This window comes from Bactrocera latifrons, unplaced genomic scaffold (assembly GCF_001853355.1).
Source record: "Bactrocera latifrons isolate USDA-ARS-PBARC rearing strain unplaced genomic scaffold, ASM185335v1 scaffold_230, whole genome shotgun sequence".
NCBI classification, from domain to species: Eukaryota; Metazoa; Arthropoda; class Insecta; order Diptera; family Tephritidae; genus Bactrocera; species Bactrocera latifrons.
Genome location: NW_017535853.1, coordinates 186,163 through 211,432, shown reverse-complemented (window position 1 = coordinate 211,432; position 25,270 = coordinate 186,163). Strand labels below are relative to the sequence as shown.

The 25,270-nt window shown below is 30.6% G+C and overlaps 1 protein-coding gene across 3 annotated transcripts; it reads right to left on the bottom strand.

Moving 5' to 3' along the window:
• Positions 1–154: 154 nt before the first annotated feature.
• Positions 155–25,258, bottom strand: LOC108968869 (serine/threonine-protein kinase MARK2). Of its 3 annotated transcripts, XM_018933183.1 has the most exons (16): positions 23,392–25,258; positions 19,913–20,128; positions 19,619–19,839; positions 19,249–19,530; positions 18,395–18,588; positions 16,831–16,943; positions 16,568–16,748; positions 15,638–15,788; positions 15,379–15,506; positions 15,146–15,308; positions 14,182–14,292; positions 11,349–11,419; positions 9,224–9,347; positions 2,177–2,326; positions 1,995–2,113; positions 155–1,871 (listed from the first exon to the last, which is right to left on the bottom strand). In XM_018933183.1, exons 1-16 carry the CDS (start codon positions 24,736–24,738, stop codon positions 1,813–1,815), a joined length of 3,630 nt encoding a protein of 1,209 aa, XP_018788728.1. In that variant the 5' UTR covers positions 24,739–25,258; the 3' UTR covers positions 155–1,812. The 3 variants fall into 3 exon arrangements, with proteins under 3 accessions (XP_018788728.1, XP_018788729.1, XP_018788730.1); XM_018933184.1 differs by lacking the exons at positions 155–1,871; positions 1,995–2,113; positions 2,177–2,326 and adding an exon at positions 4,506–4,743 and having other exon boundaries at positions 23,392–25,256; XM_018933185.1 differs by lacking the exons at positions 155–1,871; positions 1,995–2,113; positions 2,177–2,326 and having other exon boundaries at positions 9,220–9,347; positions 18,404–18,588; positions 23,392–25,256.
• Between the last annotated feature and the right edge of the window lie 12 nt (positions 25,259–25,270).

The following is a 25,270-nucleotide window of genomic DNA, read 5'->3' as shown; positions in this document are numbered from 1 at the left end:
GCAATTTTTCCGATCGCTCACAGGTAGTTGAAAAATATAATAAAAACTATGATATATGATCACAAGACAAAATGAAGTCGTCGATCTTACTTGAAGTATTCTTTTCATTTGTTGCGACAGTAAACTTTCTGTTTTACAAATAAACACAAATCAATTGTTTAATAGCAAAACTTGAATCGATTATATTCTGTTTATGATTATGAGCCAATGTTCTCGATCAATAGTAATGAATTTGTAGTTAAATGTTGAAACGTTAAATTATTGTAATTTTTTTTTATTATATATGTTTGTTTAAAAAGCTATTGACTTTACATGCGTAAAGAAATGATTGCCATTTTTTAATTTAAAACTTACGATAAACTTTGTAGCGATTACAGATATTTGTATAAAAGTTTGCGAAACGTATAGACAACGGTTAACATAGAAATAGAAAACAAAACAAATAGAGGAATATTTTATAATTTCTTTTCAACTTTGGTGTGAAAGGGTTTCGATGGGATATTTTGATTATGTTTGGCGAAAACGTATCAACTGAGTTGTACAATTGCAATTTGAAACGCATTCACGTATTTTACGCGCAAATATGCCTTTAAAATCGTCTCTCAGCAAAGTTGATTGGTGTAAGCATTATCAACGTACATATGTATAATCAACGAAAAAGTGGCGCTGCACATTTGCTTAGTTTTTTTTTTTTAGTTTTGTTCTGGTTTTCACATGTTTTTAATGTTTTAACACAAAAATTTTGTATAACATAAGCTACATGTTTTGTATAGTATATTGTATGTATGTATTGTTGGGTATGCATCATAACAATTATTGAACATGAAAAGGGCATATATAAAAACAGGGTTATATTATTGGGGCTATGTTTTAATATAAATACATTATTATTATTTTTTAAGAGATTTCAGAAGTATTAAAGACGAAATTTGAAGCATATGATATTCAACAAACAATTTAAAGCGTTGTTGTACGCAGCAGTGAGGTGATCATGCTTTGACTTTCCTCTTTAACTTTATCTTTTTCAGTAGCAGTTGTTGTAGTTGTATTGGTATTTGTGTCATCATCATCTTCCAAATCCGTTGAATCCGGTTTTTTCTGCGTTTCTTTAGTTTTGTCAGTGCTATTACTATTTGGTGTAATCGCACGCTTGGTGGAAAACAATTTTCGTGTAATTACACTATTGGTACTACGCAATTTTTCCACTACCAATGTTTTCTTCATCAAGTGGCTACCTTTGGTAATAGACTTTTCGGGTTTTGTTGTAGTCGGTGATTGTGATGATTCTTGTGCATTCGTGTCAATGTCAGATTTAAGCGAGATCGAGTTMTCCAACGTTTCTATCGAACATTTTGCCATTGCCAAACCAACAATATTTTCGGTCGTTATTGATTTTTTGCCTTTGCCAATTTTTGTTGGTGTCTTTGTTGGCGAATTTCGCCGATTCGTTTTACTTATCGTCTGCGTCTTATTTTCTAGGGATTCGAATGCCAAACAACCGCATTGTGTATTTGAAGTAGTTGGTGAAGTTGACGATAGTGTTACCGTTGGTTTTTTATTATCATCCAAATAATTGTATTTCTTTTTGCCAAAAATGCTATTTGCACAATTTTTGCTACATTCGGGTTTTGCTTTATTTTTTGTAAGCGTTTCATTTATGATGTTGCTGGTGATGGCCAGATTAAATGTTTTCATATTTGTTTTATGATTATTGGTCGATGTTGTGGTGTGTTGATGACAGCGTGTAGGTGTGGTGGTAGTTGCTGTAGTATCAGAACCAAAGGCAGCCGCGTCGGTGTTGGTTTGGTGGAGTCACAGTCGTAAGTCAAATGCTATGCGTGATGCAATATTTTTAAATCCTATGCTGGTGCCTGCAAATTTATATAAAAAAAGAGTTACAACAAATAAAATAAAAAAAAACATATGAATTAAAAAAAAATAAAAAACAAATAAACAAAATATTAAAAATTCTTCGCAAATTATATTCTTATCACCTGAAATGCGCTTGAAACGCACACCATTGAGCGAGAGTCGTGGCAATTTGCATACTTCAATTTCCCACTGTACCAATGAATCGGTATTGGGATCGCCATGTACGCACCAAAGCACAAACCTGGAGTATAAAGAGCAGATAAAATTATTTTTAGAATTTTAACACGAGTTGTTATGACTTCACCTTTCCCGTTGTTCGTAGTCACAGTTGTTTTGATCGAGCACTTCTCGTATTTTCTGCATTATTTGGTCGGGCATAAGTGGCGACGTGGTTTTCATTGACCATGTAAAGCGCAAAACGCGCGGCTTCGCTGATTCTTCAGTTGTTGAAGCGCTGCAGAGATTTAGAATAAAAACAAAAACAAATTTTTTACCCGTAATTAAGTGTTTAGCGCGTTTTATAACCCTGTTTTGGTGTCTACATTTATGGCATAAGCATTGAAAGGCTACTATTTAAGCTTATTACTAGGGCTTGTTGTTAATGGGCTGGGTCTAAATTTAAAGGAAATTAATAGGTAAGCTAAAAGGACATTACGCACAAGGTAGCAACAATAAAAATATGTATTTTATTTTCAGAAAGCGTTGAAAATCGATGATAAATGCGCAATATTGTAAGAATTTGTATAGTTGTATGCTTCCCAGACACTGGGGTGGGGTATAACATAAGAATTTTGTCAGTTATCAATAAATAAATTTTTGTTATATTTATTGTATGTACATATGTAGTTCTTAGGGAATACTTTGACTTTTTCCTACAAAACACACAGCAGCATTACTTTACCTAATTTTCCTAGGCAAGCCGTTGCAAAACATTATTTCACATTTGAAATCTCCAAACGCACATTTCTGCTTACCATAATTTTAGTTGTATATCTTGTAAACTAAATGTAAATGATTTTTCTACACTTAAGAAAGATGTTGTAACTAATACTCATAAGACTTCTACATGGCGGTAAGGCATAAYAAGTGTTCAATAACCGGTAAAAAACAACAGCAATAACTGCGAAAAAAAAAACTTTTTCCTGCATGGCATTGTAAGCTTAATTTTTTATGTTTGCTTTTGCATTTTTTTTTACGGCAACCCATGTGAATTTAACGTAACAGCATGCCTTGTGTGCAGCGTTATTAGTTGTGTATTTTTTTTGTAATATTTTTTTTTTTTAATAAACATTATGTAATCTACTAAATCTAAATATTAATGAATCAAGGAAATTATGTACAAGTAGCATGCTTTATTAATTGTATCTTAGAATACAGTTTATAATAATGGACATTCTACATAAATATAGTACATACTACATACATACATATGTGTCAGAACCAAAGCGAACAAAACTGTATCATTTCATGCCGTATGACGTACTAGTGAACACTGTACTAGATTAATTACAAAATACATGATTTTATTTATCTTCAAAACTAATATATTTGAAAATAATATTATAGTCACACTTTATTTTTKTTTTATTACACAAACGGGATATATATTATATTTATATATATGTATATACTCATATACTTAAGCTAAAACTTTATATTACATACAATGAATTTTATTTACGATAATGTAGTGGGCGTGTGTGTGCATGTGTGTTTGTGTATAATTTGTATTTTTTATAATACAGGTCCATCCATTACAAATATAAACTCGTTAGACTGTTTACTAAATTGATTTATTTGCGTCTATTGGTTGTTTAAAACACATACACAAATATTATTAACTACTTAACGTATTGACAAATATTCATTCATATCGTACGATATACTGTTTAGGAGTTTTTGCACACAACATATACAATTTTGTTGTTCTGCTGCTGCTACTTAATAAGCCACGAAAATAATAAGAACAATTAGGAAGTAGAATCATCAACCAGTTCGTTTTCTTTTTTGTTTTGTAAGTCTTTGTTTCCACTTGCCAAATGTGAGTAAGTGAGTGTGTGTTTGTTTGTTTGTTGTGTTTATGTTGATAGTTTTCACTTTATTTTAATTATATTATCATATGATCTATATGGTTTATAGATATATATATTTATGTATATGTAAGTTGACAAAACGTGTATATATAAATCGTTCGACAGACATATCTTTACTTAGCGGGATTTTATGTCTTCATTACTTTTAACAGCATTTTTCTTTTCCATCATTACTTAACTTCAATCTTCATGCTCTAAATAAACGTAATTATATTAAATGTAATTTATTTAATTTTTTTGTTTAAGATCACGACGTTAGTTTAGTTTTGATAACACAGTGCACAAAAAACTATAGAAATTAAATGGTCACAATTGCGTTTACTATTTTTAACTTAAGACAACAAAGAATTATTAATTTAAAATGTATATAACTTTCAGCGCGATCTTATTGCTACAGAATGTTGTGATATAAAAAATATTTATATTATTTTTTAAGTTTTTTTTGTTTTGTTTGCTATTAAATTAATATTGACATTACTTAATTGTTAGAATTATTTTTTTTTTGTTTTATGAATATTTTATGTTTAATGGTTTTTTTGCTTGGTTTGTGTTTGCAAACTTCGTTTACTTTACATTAATTTAAAGTAAACGTGTGTGGTATATTTATTTATTATTCAAACGTAATATGTTGCGTTTACTGATTATATCTCATTTCAAACGTTGCCGCAGACTTGAAATGTTTTCTCTCCTTCATTCACTCAAGAGTAAAATTTTTCGTTTTAATTTCTACTAGCATTCGTTAAATCGTAACATTGTTTTTGTTATTTACTGGTTTGGCCTAAAATTAAAGAAAAAATAATAGTAAAAGAAATTATTCACTGTTAAAAAAATATTGTTTGGTAATATTTCAAGAAATACTAAAACATTAAATATCTCAATCAACTGAAGAAGAGTACTACAAATGAACATAGAAAAGAAATAAATAACGAAAAGACAAAAACAACTAGATATTCTTCTTATGAAACCGAATAATACAAATATATATAGCGTGTGCGATATAAAATGAATAAAAAATAGAAGGAGAGAAGTAAATTTTTGTTTAAAGATGCTTTACTAAACAAACATAATATGTAGTACAGGTTATTTCATTTTATTTCTTAGCTATATATATGTATATATATTTATATATATATACACTTATATATGTATGTATACATATGCTGTAGTAAAAAAGCTGGACTTTAATTTAAAAAATCTTTTCATTATTGCTCTCCCCAATTCAACTGTAATTATGTGTATAGTTTAATTATTTTTTACTATTTTTTAATTTAAACTGTTATGTGGTATGTAAGTAGTATGTATGTATGTATGTACATCACTTTTAGCTCTTTCCAAAAACATACTGTATGTATTTTTGTAGTAACGCATGTGACCATTTACTAAATATTTCTATAACTTTTCGTCTGGACGCGCACAAAGATGGCAAATTACATAAAAAGCTGCATATAGTTTGTATATAAAAGCATACATCGTATGTATATATGTATGTATGTATATGTATTCGTATATATATTAGTTAATTGAATGCTACAATAGCTTTTAAATGATGACCATTGAATAATATTTGAATATTTACATACACTCATATGTATATATATGTATGTATACGTTACTGGCATTGTACAAAAGATTGTCACTTGGCAAATGAAATATCTCTGCAGACGCATATAAAACTTTCCATAATAACACAAATCGAAACGCTTTACGCTTGCTGAACAATTATTAATAATATTTTTTTGTTTACTTTGTAAATTGCTTTATTTTATCCATTTGGGTTGTGATTGCCCGCTCATTCTTGGTATTTTCAGCATTTATTTGTGAATAAATATCATATTTTATTTATGGTATATGTGGCGTTGAACAAAAAAGAACTTCAATGCACAAAAAATTGCATAAAATATGTATGTACGTATGACATACCTATACAAGATGCTATTAAAAAAATATATAAATATTAAAAAAATTCCATGATGACTGGCATGCCAATTAATTTGGAGTGCAAATTTATATTGTTTAAATAAGTCATGCATAACACAATCAACCTGCTTTGGTAATAGAAAATGCAAATGTGTAATAGTAATATTAGTGACGTGCGCGTATAATTTCGTTAGTTACCCGTTATTGTTTCATACAATTTTTTTTATATGCTGAACAGGGTTTATTAAGTTTGTAACACACAGAAGGAAACTTTGGACATCCTGCGAAGTATATAAATAAAATTGTGCAGCATGACGAGCTGAGTCGATTTAGCCATGCCCGTTTGCCTGTATATACAGGAACCAGTGCTTCAGTTTTTGAGTTTTTGATCTGACATTTTGCGCACGTCCTTTTTTCTCCAAGAAGCTGCTCGTTTGTCGGCACCGTCGATATCGGACCATTATAGCATATTCCTRCCACTTTGCCAACTTTACAATCAAAATCAAGTGCTTGTATGGAAAACTTTTTTATTAGAGAGGATATATTCACGAAATTATGACGACAAAGATTATTGCTTAAGACAATGCTGCAAGCTCCGTATAGATAGCTTAGATGGGACCGTCAATGCAAATATCTGCTTGTCTGGAAATCTGTTTATTGGTGAAAGCTATTACACCTTCGATTCAACCGAAAATTATTATTTTTCTTGTTACTTATTTAATTCCATTTTTTTCTTGTTACTTATTTAATTCCATTTTTTTTTTTTTGACAATCGTGTTCTAGATATGACACGATTTGCCAAAAAAAGACGAGTAAGTTTAACCACGCAAACGCCACCGATTTAATATCACACACTGCATCATAAAAATTGTAAGATTAGTAAAAACAAAAACCTCTTAACTTTGAAAACAAATTTTATACATGCAAAACAAAATAACGAATAAAAAAAAATAATAATAACAAAACAGGGGAAACCTGTGTCTATAGGGTGCACCAAAAAATTATAAATTGAAAGTTTACATATGTCAAGTGTTTAAACCCGCTAGAAGATTTTATWTACATTTTCAGCATGAAAATTTCGCCACAACTGTGTTTTCTTTTTTCAATGCAGTAACAAACATGCCTACGATAGTTAAAAATGCTAAACGTGATCTGTTTTGACATAAAATGCTATTTTTAACTTGTTCAAACGCTACTCGATAGCTACTCCTCGCTTTTGGTAAATATTTTATACTTACTGGGTATGTGAGGATGGAGTCATTTGTGCCCAACATTTCTAACGCTACATCTAGCGAAATTTTTACTAAGCTACCATATTTTGAAATATAGACTAAAATGTATTCGAGCTACATACAAGTTTACCAAACCATATTCAAGACTACCTTGCTACAAAACTACTTATATTATACGCTAAAGGTAAAAAAAAATTGTGATTTACTATTGTGAATCTAAAATAACACTACTTAATACAAAAAAAAAAAAAATTATGATTAGCAGAAAATGTCTCGAAGAAAAAAAAAAAAAAAAAAATTATGATTAGCAGAAAATGTCTCGAAGATTTTTATAACCTCCTGTTTAAAAATTTAGTTTAAATTTATTTACTTAAGATGTTTCTTAAATTTCATTCATATATTTCGAATAATAATTTAAGCACCTAAAAATATGCTTTTGMAATTTTTCTTTAATACATTTTCCTACAAGGTTTTTGTAAACTCATGATTCGTAACCACTTTCCCACAACTAAATTCAATTATAGCCTGCCTATTTATATATTTTCTCATATGCGAAAATTCGTGTATTTATTTCATTTGCCTGTAACAATACTCTATGGTAAGCAAAAGTTATATATTTTTAATTATTTTTCAATATGCATGTACATACATCTAATACATCCTTATTTGAACTGAATTTTTTAATGAAATTTTACGTGACCGGCTACTATAATAATTGGAGAATACAAAATATGCGACACTCGCTTAATTCTTTCAAAATTAAMGGTTTTATTATTGCGTTTATCGATAAAAAATGTTTTCCTAGATTGGCACCATTTTTATTATTTAGTTTGAAGTTTGACACTCATATGTCGTTAATGTTTGTTTGCCAGCTATTTTTTCGACGAAAAAGGTTTTTCTGCGATTGAAAATTTGGAAATTACAAATATGACGTGGAATGTAAAGCAATCTGGCGAATGGCGCACCAAAAGTGAGCCGAAACCGAAAAAATAAATAAAATTCGCGGAAGGCATTGACGGTCACACCTGCCCAAGCATATAACCAATGTATAGAAAATTTAATCAAACCTTAGCATTATGCATTGGCTTAAAATCAGCATAATTTGAAGGCGATAACAAAGATTCGTATTAAAATACGCGAAAATGKTGGTAGGCCGTGTTGGATTTACTCSAATGGGAACTCAGATGCCTTCCAATGTCACAACAAATTTAATACTTTGTAATCTCAGAAGTCTTGTACATAAAATAGTTGATTTTATTATTAAAAATCATCACCAGCAATTTGTACGTGCTTCTAATCTTTTAGAATAGCATTAAGCCACATTACGAATTTAGAGTAAAAAAAAAAAACTGCCAAGCGCTCTACAAATGTATAAGCCATAGTTTTTTGCATTAAACAAAAACCTGGCATTCTTGTTATTAACAATGTCCTGGAGTGTCGCATATAGTCTATAAAAAAAAACAACTCATTTTAAATTATGATAACAACCAGCACCCAAGTCATGATGAATATTTTTTCATGTRTTATGCACGTTGCCGCAACCCAGTAGATGAAGGTTTTCACAATTATAAATTAGTATGATATGCATATACATTTTTTTAAATGAATTAATGCTGAATATGGCAGAATTGAGAACTGTAATTAGTAATGTTTGTAACACAGCATATCGCAAATAAAATTAGTTTGTGTTGATGTACGGTTGGACAATCGAAAAATGTATGCAGTAAACCCGCATTATTATTACATTTATATGTTCGTAAATGAACTTTCCCTCGTATGATTTGCAATTATTTAATTTATATGGCATGCTATAGAAAAAGACAACTCGCTTCTCTTCAAAATTATAAGTAGTTAGCATAGTTGAAAAAACTATAAGAGCGCACTTGCTGGCCCTCAACATTAGCAACGATATTTAATTTAATGCTTTAGCATCTCTTTCAAAACGTTTTTAATAAATAATTACAGAATTTATATTTACACAACAAAAATGAAGAATTTGTGAATTTGAGAATTGGCGAAAAATGCAATATTCAAATTAAATACTATTTTCTTTTTCAACAATTTATTCAAAGCTTTGTTTTTTTTTTGTTTTGTTTTTTTGCTACTTACCGTTTACTGAATCGGGATGACAGTTTCGAGAAAAAACTCATTCTTCCTGGATGTGGTGAGTCGCCCGAGGCACCACTCGTTCCGGAGTACTCCATTGCAGCATTGTTTCTAGTCCTTGTTTGACCTGTAAAATTATTGATTGGAAAGCGTTCATTAGATGGAAAATGTAAGCAAACCAGAGAAAAATAAGAATTTAGGTGGAAAAGAGAATGACAATTATAAATTTAATATTTTACGACAAATTTGTAGACGCATGAAAGCGCGTTCATTTATTTGAGCTTTTAACTAAATTTTACTATAGTTATATATGTATACAATTGCCTTATGTTAACAATTAAAGAATATATGAAAGAAAATACACAACAACAATACATTCCGTTTATTACAATATTTGGATATTACTATTGGCAATTAACCCCAAAAAACGCGAATTTCAACAAATATTATGCTSTGGCTAAAGTCTTCAACGAAGAAAAAATATTTACTTAAAAAAATAAAAATAAAACTAAAAATACTGACAAGTCATTTCTAAGTTAAGGGGTTAATATTCACTTGCAAGTCAGAAAAAAGTATTTTTTTGAAGAGGCATTTTACTTAATAAATTAATTACAAAATTACATTTACAAAATTAAGTGAACTTTTTATAATCGAAAAAAAAATTTGGAGTCTCTTCATTCCCTAGACGAGTTCCACAAAGACTTGCGAAAGAAATATGGTTGGTGGTGACGCAGTTGGTCCCACAACGGTCGGATCTACGTAACCGGAGCGGACCCGTATTTTTATCCGACCAAGGGATATCAACACGGCAGACTTCTGCCGCTACCACAACAACAACGCCTCTGCTTAAAATTATTAAAAGTGGATATAACCCCTTAATTAAGACTTGTAATCCTGAAAACCGCCTCCAAATGCTTATTAATTAACTAAATTACTGAAATTCAATTCAATATCCTTCTCGTCGAGTATTCAAGTGCTTGGAAAACGAATATAAATAAATTTTTAAGTAGCACAACACAAATATCTGCAAGAAAATATATATGAAAATATTTATAATGGCATGCTTTGAAATAAATTATCTTAAGGAACGAAATTTCTTAACAGAAACAAATTGGAAAAGTGAACAGTAATGTTTGAAAGTGTATGAAAAGAAGCGCTCGTTCATTTTCCATATCTCGTTTGCGGGTAAATGACGAATTTTGGTAATGGCCACATAGTAGCGCCGGTTGAGTTGAAGYGCATAAGCTTAATATATATTATTTTCGAATTAAATTTGAACCAATTAAATAAGTTGAGGCGGCAGTTTAATAACAGCGGCGCATTTGCATTAAAAATAACCCGTAAGCCGTGTTATTTATATATAAATATGTTTACTGCGCCGATACCTGCAATGTAAATTGGCTAATTATGAACGGTAACAGCTATAAAAAGCTTTCGCAATGAGTAATACGCGTATAAGTATGTAAATTAAATAGGTAAAATGTTGCTAAAATAACTTGTAATGTATGAAAGATATGAGTTGCGTGTAAGCGACCGCCGCGCTGCAGTAATGAACGACGTACATATGTATTTATGAAGGCGATGAAAAGCGCTTTTTTTGCCGCGTTGGCTGTAAGCTTCTTGTAGTAAACTTAATAAACAAAGCATGTCCGTACATTTTGGCAAAGTAGTGTGTCCGCAGTCCGCAGAAAGTTTTAAACATATTTTTTTTTTATATTCCTAAAAACCACCCAAATTTTTGTTTGCATAGTTTTAAGATACTTTAGCTAAACATATAAATTTTCGAAATTATTATTATAGTATATACTATGTATGTACGTATTTKCACTAAATTCTATGGTTAGAATTTGTTCAACACGTTCTAAAGTGGCTGTGCATTGACTATGAAAACCGTGTGTTCGAACAGAAAACATTAATTTTATATAGAAAAAATATGTATTTTGAATTATTGGTGCTTTCTGATTAAGCCAATGTGGAAAATTAAAATTTAGCTTACTAATTACTATTAATTTTTTTTAGATTTATTTTCGTTATTTAATATGTATATCTTTATTTATATAATTATAAAAAAAAGATCAGTATGCTTTACATAGATTTAAAAGTCTAAATTTAAAAAGGGACAACTCACCAGAATGAAAGGTTGATCGTAATGGCACATTCCTGGGGAAATGCCTGCTAGACTTAACAGCCGACGTCATTCTAAGTTGTTTGAGGAAACTATTTGTTTTTTTTTTTTTTTGTATTTGTTTTTTATATTAAATGCATGATTTGATTGCGTCCAAGGATGTACACATAATAGACACACACACACATGTGATTATATAATAAATGTAAACAAATCGTTGTAGGAGCAAAGCGCGTTGGATTATTTTCCATATGTATATATACATATATTTTTTTTTATTTTATTGATTTTATTTTTTAATATTCGAGATGGGCATGTACATGTGGTGGTGGTGGTCAGTTTTGTTTTAATTTGATTTGTAATCACAATTGAACAGGATGGAACGGTACGAACGGTAAGCGAACAAACAGTTAGGCAGCAAAATAGGTAGTTCATGTTGGATTTGAGATCGTAGCGATGTCCAATATGTGTTTTCATGCGTAAGAGAAATAAGAATAAAAAACGTAAATTAAAAAACAACGAAATTAAAATTTTTAAATAAAGTGCACATACATATATAATTAAGATAGTTTGTATTAAATGCTTGGCAGCTAAAGCTAATTGATGTATATATTTATATTTACATTGATTAGTACTATAACCTAATCTTACACGTTTAAGATGGACTAAACTTCATGAAGTTTACACAATATGGCATATTTGCTTAAAATATATAAAATTTAATAAGAAATTTCGGCATGTTTTTTCATGGAATTTTGAAATTAATTTTTTATAAAAAAAAAATAAAAAATAGAAAGGGCAATAAACAAGCTTAATAATTATAGAATTCTTATAAAAAATCATAATTATAAAATGCTTTTAAAAAAAATAATAATAATATCACGCCAATGAACAAACATTAAAATTATGAAATAGTCTGGCAGAATGCAAAATCAAAATTTAAAATATGTTTCGATTTATAATTTTATATATATATATACAAGTTGAAAGTTCGAATGATAATGAGTATGCATAAATGAGGGTCTAATAAAATGTATCAATTATTAAATAAAATAGATTACATTTTTACAAAAAACTACTACTTTTGCTTACTTTAAAAGTATTTTTTTTGTACTCTTAAAATTTAAAAAAGTTATAGAAAAATAATGATATTTTCCTAAATTTTCAAGCTGATCCGAGTAATAGTTTCAAAGATATAGCCTTGAGAACTTGTGCCCCCTAGGCTAAGTGCGCCGTCGTTTCTCAAGATTGCTCAAGAACTACTGAACCGATCTTCATGAAATTATACACAGGTCTTTGAGATACAATTCTTGGACGAAGAATTTCTTTCTATTACAACTATATGAAAAAAAAGTTTCGCGAAATTTTCATTGTTTTTTATAAAAATTATCTGCCAAAAATTTTGAAAAATGACTGTTTTTTACCCGAGGAAACATACATTTTTAATCCCAAATATCACATTGAAAAAAAAAGAAACCAAAACAGCAAACAATTTGCTCAGCATTTGAAATTTAATTTTGAAATAAATAATAAATATTGCAATCGATGAGCAATATAGTAATATTATGATGAGACAATGTTTTTGATTTTTTTTAGAAAATGAATGCATAAAAATTAATAAAAAATGTTACCGAAGCAGCACTGAGTTGAAGAAAACTTAGCGCAAACTCATAAAGCTAAATATCTTAAGAGTACTAAGCTGAAAAACATAAATATGAAAGCAAAAAATTAAATAAATATATATATTTATACCAATTATGAACATTGCACTTTAACACTCAACGAAGCTACTTTTTAGTAATGCAGTAAAACAGGTGCTAAAAAATTGCGTTACTGTAAAAAATGTAATAAATATTTTTTGTAAAAAGAAAAATATATGCTAAACAAATTGAAGATTTTCACTAAAATTATATAAAACTTGGGCGTTGCTAAACTTAATGCTTAAGAACGTTGYCATTACAGTAGTAACGCCAAAATATTAATTGTTTGTTAAAAAAATTTAAATTTGACACGCTTAAACCTTCGCTAGTCTTTAGCACGAACTTAATGCCACGACCTTGCACTTTTTAGCGCACTTCCTAAGCATTTATGGTAATTAAAAATAATTAACGTTACTCTAAATTAATATACAACAAAATACGGTGCAGATCTTAGCTTTTGAGTACATACGACCATTCACTAATTATTTGAATTTTAAGAACTTTTAATTTTTACACTCACCGCATTGAAGTARCATTGAAGAAGCGTGCACATGGGCGTATATTCGCATATTTCAAGTACAGCCACGTTTAATGTTGATTTTGTGTAATCCAGACAAAAGGTTGTGAGGAAAGAAAAAAGAAAATACTTGGTTATAAGAAAAATAAAATTGCAAATATGAAAATAAAAATTTGTAAAAACAAAAAAAAAAATTAGAGTTGCCATTAACTCGTTTTTCGCCAAAACACTAAAAACAGCATTTGTCAATAAGAGAGATAGATGAATAACAACATATGGAACATTTTAGGTGCTGAGTGAACAAGTTGAAAAATTTAATATAAAATGTATTTTTCACAACAAAAAAAAGAGTGGAATTCTTGAATTGAAGTGTTATAAACTCGCGCTAATGTACGAGTATTGTAAAGGCACTGAAAACATGTAAATTCATTAAATTGATGTTTGAGCTGGCCTCACATGGAGTTTTTATTGAATTTTTATGTAACATTATTGTTGAAATCAGTAGTAATTAAATGTGTATATAGCTAAAAGACGAAATCAAATAATCCATACTAAGCAAATTGTGTAAATGGTTGGTTATTATGATTTTGTTTTTTGTAAGTGTTATTATGTCTTATACCTCGTTCCGAGTGTTTCATTGGAAACAGCGACTCCTCCCTCAGCGGTCGAGCCAGGGCTGGAGACAGAGGCGCTTTTAACATGGCCTTTTCCTGTAGAGTTGGCAGATCCACTAATTGTGCGTTTCAAGAAAGATTAATTTCAGAAAAATCGAATCGACAAAAGATGGTAATTTTTCAAAAGGCTGCTATTACAGAACACTCAAGTTTGGAAAGTGTGACAGTTTAAAAGTATTAGAAATGTGTATTTTTAGACATAATTTTGTAATTAATATGCAAGAGAYCATGTTTTAAAAAGATTTTGAAATCAAATTATTTTACATTTCCCCAAAAGTATAATTACGCGAAATTACTGCTTACAAATTACGATAATATGATGAAAAATTATGTGTATATACATATATTTACACGCATAAATGTATGCCCAATAACTGAAAAATGTGTCTAATAACAAATTAAATGGCGTTTTTTATATGAAAAATTATATAGTACAAAAGCTGATGAGTTTTTGTAAATCTGGAATGCATTTATATATGTATATTTCCATTTACTTGCATTTGCAACTAATTATATATTACAATGTCCCGTTTAAATACTGGCTCAATTGTGTAGGGTGTAGTCGYCTCCGTGTAAATTTACAACGAAACTGTATATGTCCAAAATGATCAATGATATGTCACTAATGCCTATATACTGATGTTGTCTTTATTATATAACCGACATTATATACCTGTATATTATTTTTTGAAATTTTCTTAAATAGTTAAACTGATTGGAATCTCTCATTGTTGGATGTTGTTTTTTCAAACAAATTTCAAAGTATTCAGACATTTGCAAGGTTATAAAAATTAATTTTATATAAATTATTTTTTTCTTAAACGCGCAGTATAAAAACACACCGGGTTTGAAAAAAAAACTTCGCCAGAAAATCATTGCTGTCATTCGAGTTTGTAACATAGCACTTACTTTGTTTCCGCTGGCAATGCATTCGTTTTTTCAGTTGATGAAGTCTTTTCATATAAAGTGGTGGAACGACGTGGTATCATACCGCTTGTGCCAACGGTAGTGCGATTAGTATTTGATGTGTCGTATTTTGTTGAAGTGCGCGGCTTCGCGGGGCTGTTGAGTGCTGAAAAATTGTTGAAATAGGCGAAGACGTAGAATTTAGTTAATACTATAAAATTCAAAAGAGAAATTACTTGTATCCGCGGTTGTTAAAAGCTTTTGAGTAGCTGACGTGGGTCTGTGATTTTGTACTGCCAGCCGCGCAGTATTTTCCTTTATTGTGGCCGAATCAATTGTGTTTTGGCGTTTAAAGTTGCTACTACTGCAGAAAATAAAACAAAAAAAGTTGAATTATGCGTCAAAATGTGTAAAATATGCGAATATTATATAACAATTTGTAAAATATGCGTATATTATTTGAAATTGTTTACATTTCTCAAATATATAACTTACATTGAAGAGCGCTCAGCGGATGAACCAGAACCTGTACCGCCGTAATTGTTGTTGGACGGCGCCGCATTTATAGCACCAGGAGCAGCTGTAGCTMCAGCATTTGTTGCCGCATTAGTTGGGCCAACACCTGCGATAAAACGTTGAAAGATTTCTAAACATCATAAAATTATGAATTGCATTGTTTGGTAAAAAAATGTGTTAGATGATTTGAAAATATTATGTAGGCATTAATAGAAACAATAATTTACTATACAAACTTTATCCTCATTTGTATATAGCACGTGCGTATGTATGCAAATGTGTGCATATATACAAATTGTGCGTATGTAGCGCTGCTTTAAAACAATTTATGAGAAATCTCGATAATACGATACAACGAGTATTGTCAAGTGAAATATAAAATATGATTACGTTACAAGTGAGAGTACAATATTTGAAGAAAGTGCATGATTAATTGCGAAATTTTAAATAAGTTAAAATGTATATGCGTAAACTAGTTTTATAAAGTATGAAATTATGTGAAAATTTTATTGAATTTGAAATAAAGTTTAGTTTTTTATTTAATTTATATATTTCAAATGACCAAATATTGTTTGAATAAAAGCCAGATTCAAAGCGTAGAAAAGTCAGCTCTGAAATTTGTTATCGCCAAATCCGAAATAAGAAAGAAGAAGAGTTAGACTTAAGGGGGCAAACCTAATGTTAAAATAAATAAAATGCAAGCGAATTGATGCAAATGACATTCTTAATTATAAAATACTGATAATAACAATTTCTCAAAAAYTTCAATTTTGTTTTTTTTTGTTCGCAGATTTAGCGCTAGCAAATTTCCAAAAGCGTATTTTTCGTTATGCGCTACAACTACAATGATTGATTTGCAACTACTATGTCTAGGCTTTAAAACAACAATAAAAAAAATCAGTCACTTACGTAGTGTTTCAGCGCCAGATGAAGCACGTCGACTTGGTTTCGTATTTGAAGCGGAAATACTCCGGTGTACACCACGATGTGTGGGACTCTGTGCGGACGCATTCGTATTAGCGCCCGCATCATTTCCACCCATATTACGCAACGATAGTGACGAACCAGAACGTGAACCATCACTTTCAGGCTGTAAATTGGCATATGTTTAAATCAAATTATAAAAGAAAACAAAATTTTTGTGTTTTCATTTCATTAAAGTTTACACTTACATCTGTGCTTTTTCTGCCCAATAAGAGATAAGTAGCGAAGACATCATCGTATCGCACCTGGGAGAGTGAAACTTCAATATCCTGTCTGTTATAACCCATTGCCACTAGAGCCTCTGCAGTTCGGTGAGTTCATTGGAAGAAAAGTTTTGTGTTAGATATTTGTGTAAAATGTGTGCTTATTAATGCCCAACAAATTGTGGTCATTATTATTATTATTTTTTTTATGAAAGAAAAATCTAGTTTTCAAATTACTAAAGAGGATTGGGTTGTATACGTTGTTTAACATTTACGTAGGTAATCACTCACAAGGCGTTAGTCTGGCATAATTTATGTGTGTTGTAAAAGTGATTTCTATTGAAGTCCATGGAAGGCGCTTTTGTAACAAATGTTTAGGTGTTATTTTTTAAATGATTTTTCGAACTTTGCTTGGCTTTGTACAAAATTTGAAATTGTTTGTAAAGGAATTTTCATACAAAAAAAAAAAAAAAAAAAAAAAAATTAAAAAACTATCATAAAGTTATTTGTAGAGAAACATGTAGTTTTCAAAGGTTTTTTATGTTTTTTTATGTATACACAAATGTGTTTGAAATACGAAATTTCGATCTCGGCTTTTATATACTTTTGTTAAGTTTATTACGTGTTGCAAAGTAGCTGAGTGGTATGTAACCTCAACCTTATTTCATCCCAAATTTTTACTTAAGTAACTGCCTAAATGTTTATTTGTCTTTGATTTCAATAAATCTGTAAATTTCTAAACATTTAACTCTCAGCATAACGTATTTATAACTAATTTAGCTGACTTCAAATTCACAAACACAAACATATGTGACATAATAGTATGCCATGTGTACCATTTGAATCATGTGTACATACGCTTTATTTGTATGTGTTGTAATTTTATGTGGCCTTTAAATGTTTTTTATTTTATTGTATTTTTTTAAATGGAAATTCAAGTTTAATTTATACTCACAATGATAAATCGCAACTTCAACATTTGTTGTTGGCTCGAGCACGAATTTTTTGTACTATTGGTATTTACATAGTTTCAAATGAGTTAGGAAAGTATTTATATGTACTTATTCGTTTAGAGATACAAACAATATGTAAACTACAATTTAAAATTCGTATAAGGAAATACGTATCTAAAWCAAATTATATACACACATATAGGAAATACCTTAAAAAAAAATCTCCAAAAAAATTGTATTTGGGCACAACATTTATCCTTCCGTAATATAGAAGAAAACGCACAAATTATTATCGAAAACAATGTTCTATATATTTGTATATTATACATTTTAAAAATAAATTTTCATTAGACCTTATTGCACATAGTTCGTTTTGTCTGTACAAAAATTTAACTGATTCACTTCAATCAGCAAATCAGCATAATCACAATTTCATTTGTTAATACTTGTTCACCCAATTCAAAATTAAAGTCATATGTATATATAATACTATTTGGATAATTGAAAATGCATGCGGGCATTAATTAATGGGGGAAAAACACTTCTATCTAACTACACACACAAATAAAGTCAAGGTATTATTTTGTGTACAGTACCCGTCTTACCTATCCGTTTGGGATCAGCTAGATCTTGTTTTGGTTCGATATAGGGTTTTAATTCGTCATCTTCAAACCCCATATTCATCCATTTATCACTCATTATAGTTTCCAGACTGGCGCGTTTGGCTGGATTCAATACAAGGAATTTACGAAGTAAATTTTCACAGTCAGTTGACATATAGAAAGGAATCCTATTTAAGAAAAAAGTTATATAGCGATGAATTTCAAAGTGTTAAGGCGAATTTAGAAAGCGTAACATAAACGTGTTAAGTGTKTTAATAATTTAAATATAATATTAATAAGAAAAAGTAATTATTACAAATAAAATAAATAAATAAAAAGAAGTTTAGCAAGCATCAAGGCAAAATAATTAAACACAAAATGTATTAATATGCGTGCTAAGTATTTAATTACTATATAAATATATTTTTTTTGTTCATTTGATGATATTAATACAAAAGTTATAACAAATGTTCATATTTRTATTAATTTTAACTTAAACAAAACACAAAATTTGTAAWTTTGGTTTGTTTACATTTTCATCGGTCAAATTAAACTTTATCGTTATTGCCAACTACTTTTTTGGAAAAATCAAAGCTTATGTGAATGAAAAAAGCGATGAGTTRGCAATGCCTCTAGTTCAATACATAAGCTATGGTAGCTTATAACAAGCCGACATAATTATGTTGTCTTCCATACAAAATAAGCTAATAGCTAATAGCTTAATTTGCTGGCCAAAYAAAACAGCCTAATAATTAAAATATGACAATAATAAGTAAAGGTAATTAATTCAAATAAGATAAACAAAAAAAGTGTGGTTATAACACTTTTTGACTGACCATACGACCTACCTATATTTGCCTCTGAGTACACGTTCGCGTAGTTCTCTTAATGTGGAACCATCAAATGGCAATGAACCACTAACTAATGTGTATAAAATTACGCCCAAAGACCAAACGTCCACCTCAGGACCATCATATTTCTTTCCCTGAAATAATTCAGGTGCAGCATATGGTGGACTGCCACAAAATGTATCCAATTTAGAGCCGGGCGTGAACTCATTTGAAAAACCAAAATCTGCTATCTTTATATTCAATTCGCTGTCTAACAACAGATTCTCCGCTTTCAAATCCCTTTATAAAATTAATAAATATTTGTTAGAAAAATAAAAGTAATTAATGTGACGCTTTTTGTTAATTTATAACACCAAAAAACACAAACCTGTGTATAATTCTCTTTTGATGACAATACTGTACAGCCGACACGATTTGCCTGAATTTTACACGCGCTTCCTTCTCCTTCATTCGACCATGCAAGACAAGATAATCGAATACTTCACCGCCGGACGCATACTCCATAACCAGATATAATGTCTTTTCGGTTTCGATAACTTGGAAAAGCTTCACGATGTTTGGATGGTCGAGCATCTTCATAATTCTAACCTGTTATGGAAATTCACATTTAATATTTCTTACTTTTTTTTTAATTGTGATTGTTTAAATTTTCGCCACTTACTTCTCTAAAGAGTTTCTGTAGAGATCCCGGATTCAATTGGGTTTTGTCAATAATCTTGATAGCCACTTCTTTGCCAGTTGGCAAGTGCTTAGCTAATTTTACTTTAGCGAAATTGCCTTTACCGATTGTTTTTATAAGCTTATACTTTCCAATATGTTCCTCCGTGGCACGCCAACGCATTGGWGCGCTGGTGCGCAGCTGCATATTAGGAGAGCCCTAAAAATGAGAAAACCACATTTGTAAAATTAACTGTGATAAAACACTTTTTAAACATAAATAATGTGTAATTTAATTATGTATAGTGTATATATGTGGGTGTGTAAGTGTAAGTAACCTATTTTCTGACATCTTTCTGATAATCACATGAAACATTTCTTTATAAACATGCGCAACAGCTTTAAACGCTTCGTGGTTTTTAGCCACGTTAGGCTACTTTAATTTCAATTTTTTATAAAAAAAAGTCATGTGAATTTTGAAAAATGTTCTTATACTACTTATTATTCCAAAGAAATACTAAAAAAATTTGTCTGCAATTTCCAAAGCATCATATTACCCATTGGTTGTTCAATGTTTTCAGCAAACTAGTTGGTTACTTGTGGGTTTCATAAATACCTGTTATTAGTTTATTTTAAATTTTGTATTATTTTTTTATTCAAGGTGTATTTTTTTAGTTTTAGAAATAAAATAGCCATGTGGATTTCAGTTATCCAATTCTACATTTCACCGATATTATATAATTGTACAACAACAATTTTGTGAGTAGAAATTTTATTTATTAAAAAAAAAAGATTARAAAAAAAATCTACTTTTTCTTATATTTATGAATATCAGCAACAGATCTCACAGATATGTACGTCGAAAAGCAAGTAGTAACAAGTCGGTATATAAGTATATAAGTTTTACCCCCTAAAAAACAGCGACCTAAGTTGATGAAAGTGAATTTTTTTCTGTATACAAACTGAACAGAGAAAAAAAAAATTATTACAGGGTATAAACTGTTCATTTGCCAGAACCGCTGATCAAGTACTATAGAATATAAGCTGATCGATCGAAATCAAGTAGTTGTATGGAAAACTTTTTTTTTTGACGGGATATCTTCATGAAATATGGTATCATATACATAGTTTACATACAAACTGACCGATGAGAAATTGTTTATACCCTCTTATGCTATAAGAAATGAATCTGTGAAGGCTATTTTATTGTTGGAGCAGAATTAGATTATTAATTTTTTGGTACCCAAATTTGTTTATAAAGAACAGGGATCGTCTGTAGAATCTGATTAAGAAATAAATAATGCTTAAATGTTGTTTTCTTTGTTCTTTTTTACCAAAATCTAAACCCCATTTAGTAATTAAAAAATATTGGAAAGTGTTGGAAAATCTTTAGAGATACATTAGGCAGTTTTTATTTGTTGAGTGGCACCGTTTACAACAGTTAGCTAACAATATAACTAAAGATATTGTTATAACGAGCGTTAGCGTAACAAAAACTCAACTTTTCCCCATTTTTCTTCCAATACATTGAAAAAATAAATCGACGTTTACGCACATTTAAACGCATTGACTTATATACTAACTAATTATTATGCGCGTAAGCATTTCGAACGGTAAATGTTGACTTTGAAAATCGCACAATTATTTCTACAATTATCATTGCCTCTTTCTTTACTTTCTTTACGTAGACCAAATGCGGAAATACAACAAATTTAGGCCGAACATTAATTTGTAATGGTGCAGTTTCCATATACAGCGTCGGAATATGTTCGGCAAATAGGTGTGCTGCGGCATACACACATACATACACAAATTGTTTTTGTGTACAATTGGCTACAATTCGAAAAATATTACTTCGGTTCATTATTTTATGACGTGAATGAGAGCATACTTCGTTCACGCAGCGAAAAAATTGGGAATATAGGGGAGGAAACAGATGAATGCAAGTAATTGCTGGAACTTGTAATTACGGGAGAGAAAGTTAATAAATATAGTCAGTGTCATATATTTCCTGTATATTAGTTCTGTTGTTTAGTGATTACAGTTAATTTATTTTTTGGTTAAACTATAACCTCAAAATATGAATGAATAAATGAATGAAAAAATGCGTTCAATTTTTCACACTTTATACAATCATACAATTTAATATGCATGAGAGTACATCGACCTTAAAATAAGTTAAAGTAAAGTGCACCTTTAAAAAAATTATAAAGAAGAAAACTCTTGTTCTTCAAACAATTTGATAGGGTGCGCAACAAACACTTACAGCTGTTTTCACGAACCTAATTTAAGTGAAAAATAATTAATTTCAGTTTCACCATTTCATTAAATTTTTACTTTAATGGTCATGCTTTTCCATTTAAATAATATTTAAATACGGTCATATGCAACTATGTTTAAGTTTTGCTATCAGCTGATTTGGCAAATAAATATAATTTATTTGTTTACATAAATCAGCTAATATTCTTACTAACATCCCTGTCTTATAGTGTCCATTTGGGACACCAAATGTGAATAATGGTGAAACGCAGAAAACTTAAGTCTGAAGTTAAATAAAAAGTAAAATTAACTTTAACTTAATTTTCAATTAAAAGTTTTCGTGAAGCCGGCTGTTAGTATAGAACTGCATTTGAATGAACGTAATGCTAATGTTTGTGTGTAGTGAAATATTTCATTTCGCATAATTTTACCATGAATTTACACAAATTATGTTTATAGATTTGTAAATAATCGCAGTTATTTAAAAAAATGGTAGCGCGCCAATAAGTATGCAACAATTTCACTAAACATTATGAAATTTTTAATTGAGCAAGTTTTTAGTGAACATGTTAATATAGAACTAACGACAGTTACAAAAATATACAAAAATACATATTAATTTTAGTACTCATGAATTTGATTAAAATGTAGGATCGGCTTAGAGAACGAAGGTGATCGGTATAAAGGTTAACGACCATTTCGAAATGGATATATACGCACCTACGTACTATATTTATATGCCCCCATGAACGAGCGTTAGTTTTGTAATGCAATAATTTTGTTAAATATTTGGTTCATACGCAATTGATTTTTGTTTAGGTCGTTTGTTATGTGAAATGTGCAATACATTATCGGTGATTTTGAGTTGATTATAGATTAAATGTGTATTTTTGGGATTTAACTTTTATTATTTAAGTCACATATGACACATCAGTGGAGCAGTTGGGTGAGTGAGCATTAGATGTAACAGCGTTAAGCGGGCAATTTTTACAATCACTACTTTGTATGCTTTCACCTGTGCCATTAACTCATACCAGACTAAAAATAGAACTTACATAATGCCAAAAAAATAAAATTAATATTTCATAATTACAAAGTTAGCCTGTGTGCTATTTAAAGCTAACTACAAGCGTAGTAATAGTAACACTTCTTATATAATAGGACTATACAAGTGATTTGATTTGTACGACAAACGTAAATGCTTACCCTATGCGCAATCTTTACCTGATTGTTGTGCATTACATTGCCAACATGTCGATTATTGTAAACAGTGTGCACAGCATTTGTTGCAGTTGTCGTTGCGGTCCTTTCGCCCGTTGCCGATGGCATATGTGACATTGCTGCCACTTTGGGTGGTGTTGTAATGGTATTAGTAGGTCTTGACATACGTTCGCCGGGCACGACCGGCATACGTGCCGTTTGCGCATGCTTAGCAGCTGCAGTTTTACTAGCAGCCGCTCGTTGATTAATCATCGATTCAAACTTTTTCAAATTCTCTTCACGATGTTTATCGATTATAGCACCATCTGTTTGCGAGATCGTTTTACCACCAGCGCCACTAGTCGGAGTGGTGGCGCTGTTCGCCTTGGTATTTGGGGTATTCATACTGGGGATAATACGTTTCGACTCAGTACCATAACGCATAGCGTCTCTAGCATGTGCTTGTGATGGCGTTGGTAACTCTTTATTGGCCACAATCTTCTTCTGTTTGATAATATCACGCGTTGCCATTGTTTCGGTATTCTTGCTGTCGGAAGAAGTGCGCGTAATCTTCGTTTTATACGGTGCTGTAGCGACTTTGGAGTATGCGCCGACAGAGCTGCGTGCGCCAGTGCCTCGTTGAAAATCGGTGATTGAATCGCTCGAATTCTCCAAATCGGAGGGTGGCGTTAGATAACTGAAACCGGTACCCGAGGCCATTTCACTATTGCCGGGCTGTAGTAAATTCTCCGTTTCGCCATAGCGTTTACTTTGCTTCTTGCGATCCAATTTCAATTCATCAATGCTTGGTTGTCTGACATTTTCCATTTTCTTGAAGCTTTCTTCCATTTCGAAAATATGCTTCTCAATGGAGCCGAGCGCAAACGACACATTCACATCATCTTCAGCTGTGAGCACCAAAGTGGGCTCCTTGGTCAATTTTTTATCCATTGCTGATGTTGTGTATGGTGTTATCGATGAGGCGGCATTGCGTGTTGTTGGTATTCTATTGCGCAGTCGCACCATATCTTCATCTATAATAATATCCGTTTCTCTGGCTAAGGTCATACGATTGAGTCGTGGTATGATTTCCGAATTATCCACAATATTTTTCATATTATTATTTTCGTTGGAGGAGCGTTGCGTGTTCGAGCCCTGTACTAAATACAATTCGTCCACAGCATCAGCGTTGGTAATTGATTGTTGTGTATCAATTCCTCCGACAACTGCATCACTATTGTCATCGATATTTAAATCGACTTTTGTAATGGTCGGTGGTGCTGGTGCCATGCCCTTACGATGCGTTGGCAAACGAAAGCTTTTGCGCGTACTATCACTACGATTCAAATCAGGAGTTTCCATTTCTCGCATGACCAAATAATATTCAAGTTGAGTTTATTTAAATAAAGCTATCACTTTTTAACCGTTGCAACTCCTCTGTTTATGGTTCACACACTAGCGCGCGTGTGCAACGTGTTATTTTATATGTGTTATCAAATAGAGTTGTTGCAAGATTTGTATTTGTTTTTTTTTACTATTTTTATCTCCAGTCTAAAATAAAACTGTAGGTTCACGAAATATGTGTTAAGCCGAATTAAAAAAATGTAACACTAAAACGTAGCCTGGTACACAACAGAAATCGTGGTGCTGTTAGTCAGTAGTATTTCTATATAGTATCAGGCATACCATTATTTAAACTGTTTGATTTCTGTAGAAAACAAACATTTTTATAAGCACAATTCAAATTATGGGATTATAAAAACTTATGAGCTAGTTGCAATTAAAATAGTATTGAGGTTGCCACATAAATCAGCGAATGAAATTGTATACAAAACAAAATGCATACATTATACTTTACTAAAACATACTATAAATTATAGCACTCGTAAAATTGAGTACAGTG